The 2,811-nt window shown below is 39.7% G+C and overlaps 1 protein-coding gene across 1 annotated transcript; it reads left to right on the plus strand.

Moving 5' to 3' along the window:
• Nucleotides 1-271: 271 nt before the first annotated feature.
• LOC142198625 (olfactory receptor 2A12-like) lies at nucleotides 272-2,591 on the plus strand. Its single transcript, XM_075269654.1, has 3 exons — nucleotides 272-851; nucleotides 936-1,116; nucleotides 2,396-2,591. The coding sequence occupies exons 1-3, from the start codon at nucleotides 272-274 to the stop codon at nucleotides 2,589-2,591; spliced, it is 957 nt and encodes a 318-aa protein (XP_075125755.1).
• The last annotated feature ends 220 nt before the right edge of the window (nucleotides 2,592-2,811 follow it).

Consider the following 2,811-nt stretch of genomic DNA (forward strand, 5'->3'; position numbering starts at 1 on the left):
ACTATCTTTCACTTTGTCTCGCTTTATCCTTGTTCTTCTTTTTTTCTGACCTTCACATTTTCTTCTCTTCTCTTTATTCCTCGTTCTTTGCCTTCCTTTCCATGTTCCTCATCATTCTGTCCTGTCTTCCTCTTCCTTCTTGGGTCTTCTTTTCCCCACTTCATTCTTTATATTCTTCCCCTCCTTTTCCACTCCATCTGTTCCTTTTCTTTCTTGCCTCCATCTTCCTCCTCAAGTCCTTATATTACATCCACTATCATGAAGCCACATGATGGGCATGGACAACCTGACAACCCCCACAGAATTCATCTTATTGGGATTCACTGACGATCCAACCATTAGCTTAGTCCTGTTCCTCATCTTCCTTATCATCTATATCATTACCGTTGTTGGAAACCTCCTTATCATATGCATCATCCTGGCCAACCATCGCCTGCATATCCCCATGTATTTTTTCCTTTGCATCTTAGCATTTCTGGATTTATGTAATTCTTCGTCCGTGGTCCCCAAGTTTCTTCTTGACCTCCTTTCAGTGTGCAGAATCATCTCCGCCAGCTTGTGTGGCATGCAGATCTTTGTTATTCTTTTCTTGGGAGGAACAGAATGCCAACTCCTTGCTCTTATGGCCTATGACCGATATGTCGCCATCTGCAGGCCACTTCACTACCCGGTTGTGATGAGATGGAGCGTTTGCTTTCATTTGACGGCCTTTGTGTGGATATTTAGTTTCATGATTTGCGTTATTCCGTCAGTGTTTACACCCATGCCACTTTGCTATCCCAACCTTATAAATCATTTTATGTGTGAAATCCTGGCCATCGTGAAACTTGCCTGTGGAGACATCCGCTTGAGTGAAATTCTCATCTTTTCCATCAGTTTTTTGTCCCTTCTGATGCCTTTTGTGTTGATAATTATATCCTATATTTGCATTATAGCATCTGTGATGAAGATTAAGTCTGCCGGAAGGTCTAAGGCCTTCTCTACCTGCAGCTCCCATATTACCGTGGTGGCCTTATTCTTTGGGACTGGCATGTCAATGTACTTTGGACCTTCTTCAGAATATTCATCAGATCGGGAGAAATATTTGTCTATATTTTATCTTATCATTTCTCCAATGTTGAACCCTATAATATATAGTCTAAATAATCGGGATGTCAGAGAGTCGATTCAGAAACTACTCCCAAGATTAACTCAGGCCACAAGTATCTAGAAGGGATGGGCAAGTTTGGGTTCAATATGATGAGAAGACGACTGCAGATAGTCGGACCTGGCAAATCAACGTCTTTCGAACTGAATTCATCTGCAGTATTACGACTGATGTAGCAGAGATGAATTAGCACTTCAATGGGGTTTTGTTTACTAATGTGATTATTATGTAATGATATGCCATGTTGGTGGTTTCCATCCAAAACACAACCTAAAAAAGACAATGCCTGGATTACTTTTTTTTCTTAACCAAAAATTTAAGTCAAAAGAAAATAGAAAATGATGTGATTCCCCAATAAACTTGCCCCACAAAAAATAAGACCTGAAAAAATAAGACATGAAAAAGATCTATAACCTGAGAAAATAAAATTGTTATTGATCTCACAATGAGGAATGTTAGGAATTGTTTTATTCTGTTATATATAGACATTTGGTATCAATGACATCATACTGGCCAACAAAATAGAGTCTTCATATTAACTAATCCACATTGTGAATTATAAAACAAAGACTCCCCAAAACTTACAAAATTGCTTTTTTGGTCTCCTCTCCAAAAGATTTAGAAGTTGCTCAATTTAGTATATGTACTCCGATATCAGGCGACTGGAAGTTGTCCTGCAAAAAACAAGCAGTGAAAATTGTTAATCCGTCCAGCTGTCTGTACTCCAACTTTACCAGCTGTGCAAAAATTGTCAGGGTCCATTCATAGAGTATTTTGGCATGGAATCAGAATCAGCATGGAAAAAAAAGCCTCCCATTGACTTCAATGGGTTCCGCGTGGAAAACGGAACCCATTGAAGTCAATAGGAGGATTTTTTTATCCATGCTGATTCTAACACGAATTCCACGCCAGCATCAGCGCCAAAATACTGTGTGTGAATGGACCCCCACTGTCTAACTCCAGTGAAGGGGTAGTGTAGAAGGTGTAGTAACATCTCTAGACAGATGTGCCAAATTTATCAAACATCATGTGAGAGCTAATTAATTTGGTGCAAAATGCACCAATGAAGACGTCGCTTAAGCTAACTTTAAAGGGTTGTTTTCTTCTTGCATTCTTCAACAAGGTGGTGGATGGGCTTTAACATATTGCCTAGACTCAATGTATACTACATTACACAGGTTTTTGGAAAAATCATACATGCTGGAGGGACAGTGGACTTGCAACACTGTTCTCTGCATTTACTTACAGAGAGCAAAAGCCTTGTCCGAGCTCTTATCAGCAAAATGCAATTAGCAAACCTGATCATCTGGGACCTAAGAGCAAGAAATCAGCTCTGAGAACAAGCATGATCCAAAAACTCAGCCCACCTCCCCTCAAGAGAGCAGTGAGTAACATCGTCCATCCTGAGATGCTGCACCAGGAACAGACCAGGCCAAAGACCTAGGCAACCTTGTGTAAACAATGGGGAGGAATAATCTCACCTATAAGGTAAATGAAGCAGCATTTCTAAAGCAATGTAGTTAGAGAATGTATATAGTCTAACACTTTAAATAGGGTCCAGAATAAATCATTACAGAACAGCAAACTGAACCAATAAGAGTGACAGTCCTGTTCACAAGAGCTTACATTCTATGTGGAAGTACAAAAGTACAAAAAAAATAAAA

The sequence above is a fragment of the Leptodactylus fuscus genome, chromosome 3, assembly GCF_031893055.1.
Source record: "Leptodactylus fuscus isolate aLepFus1 chromosome 3, aLepFus1.hap2, whole genome shotgun sequence".
Taxonomy (NCBI): domain Eukaryota; kingdom Metazoa; phylum Chordata; class Amphibia; order Anura; family Leptodactylidae; genus Leptodactylus; species Leptodactylus fuscus.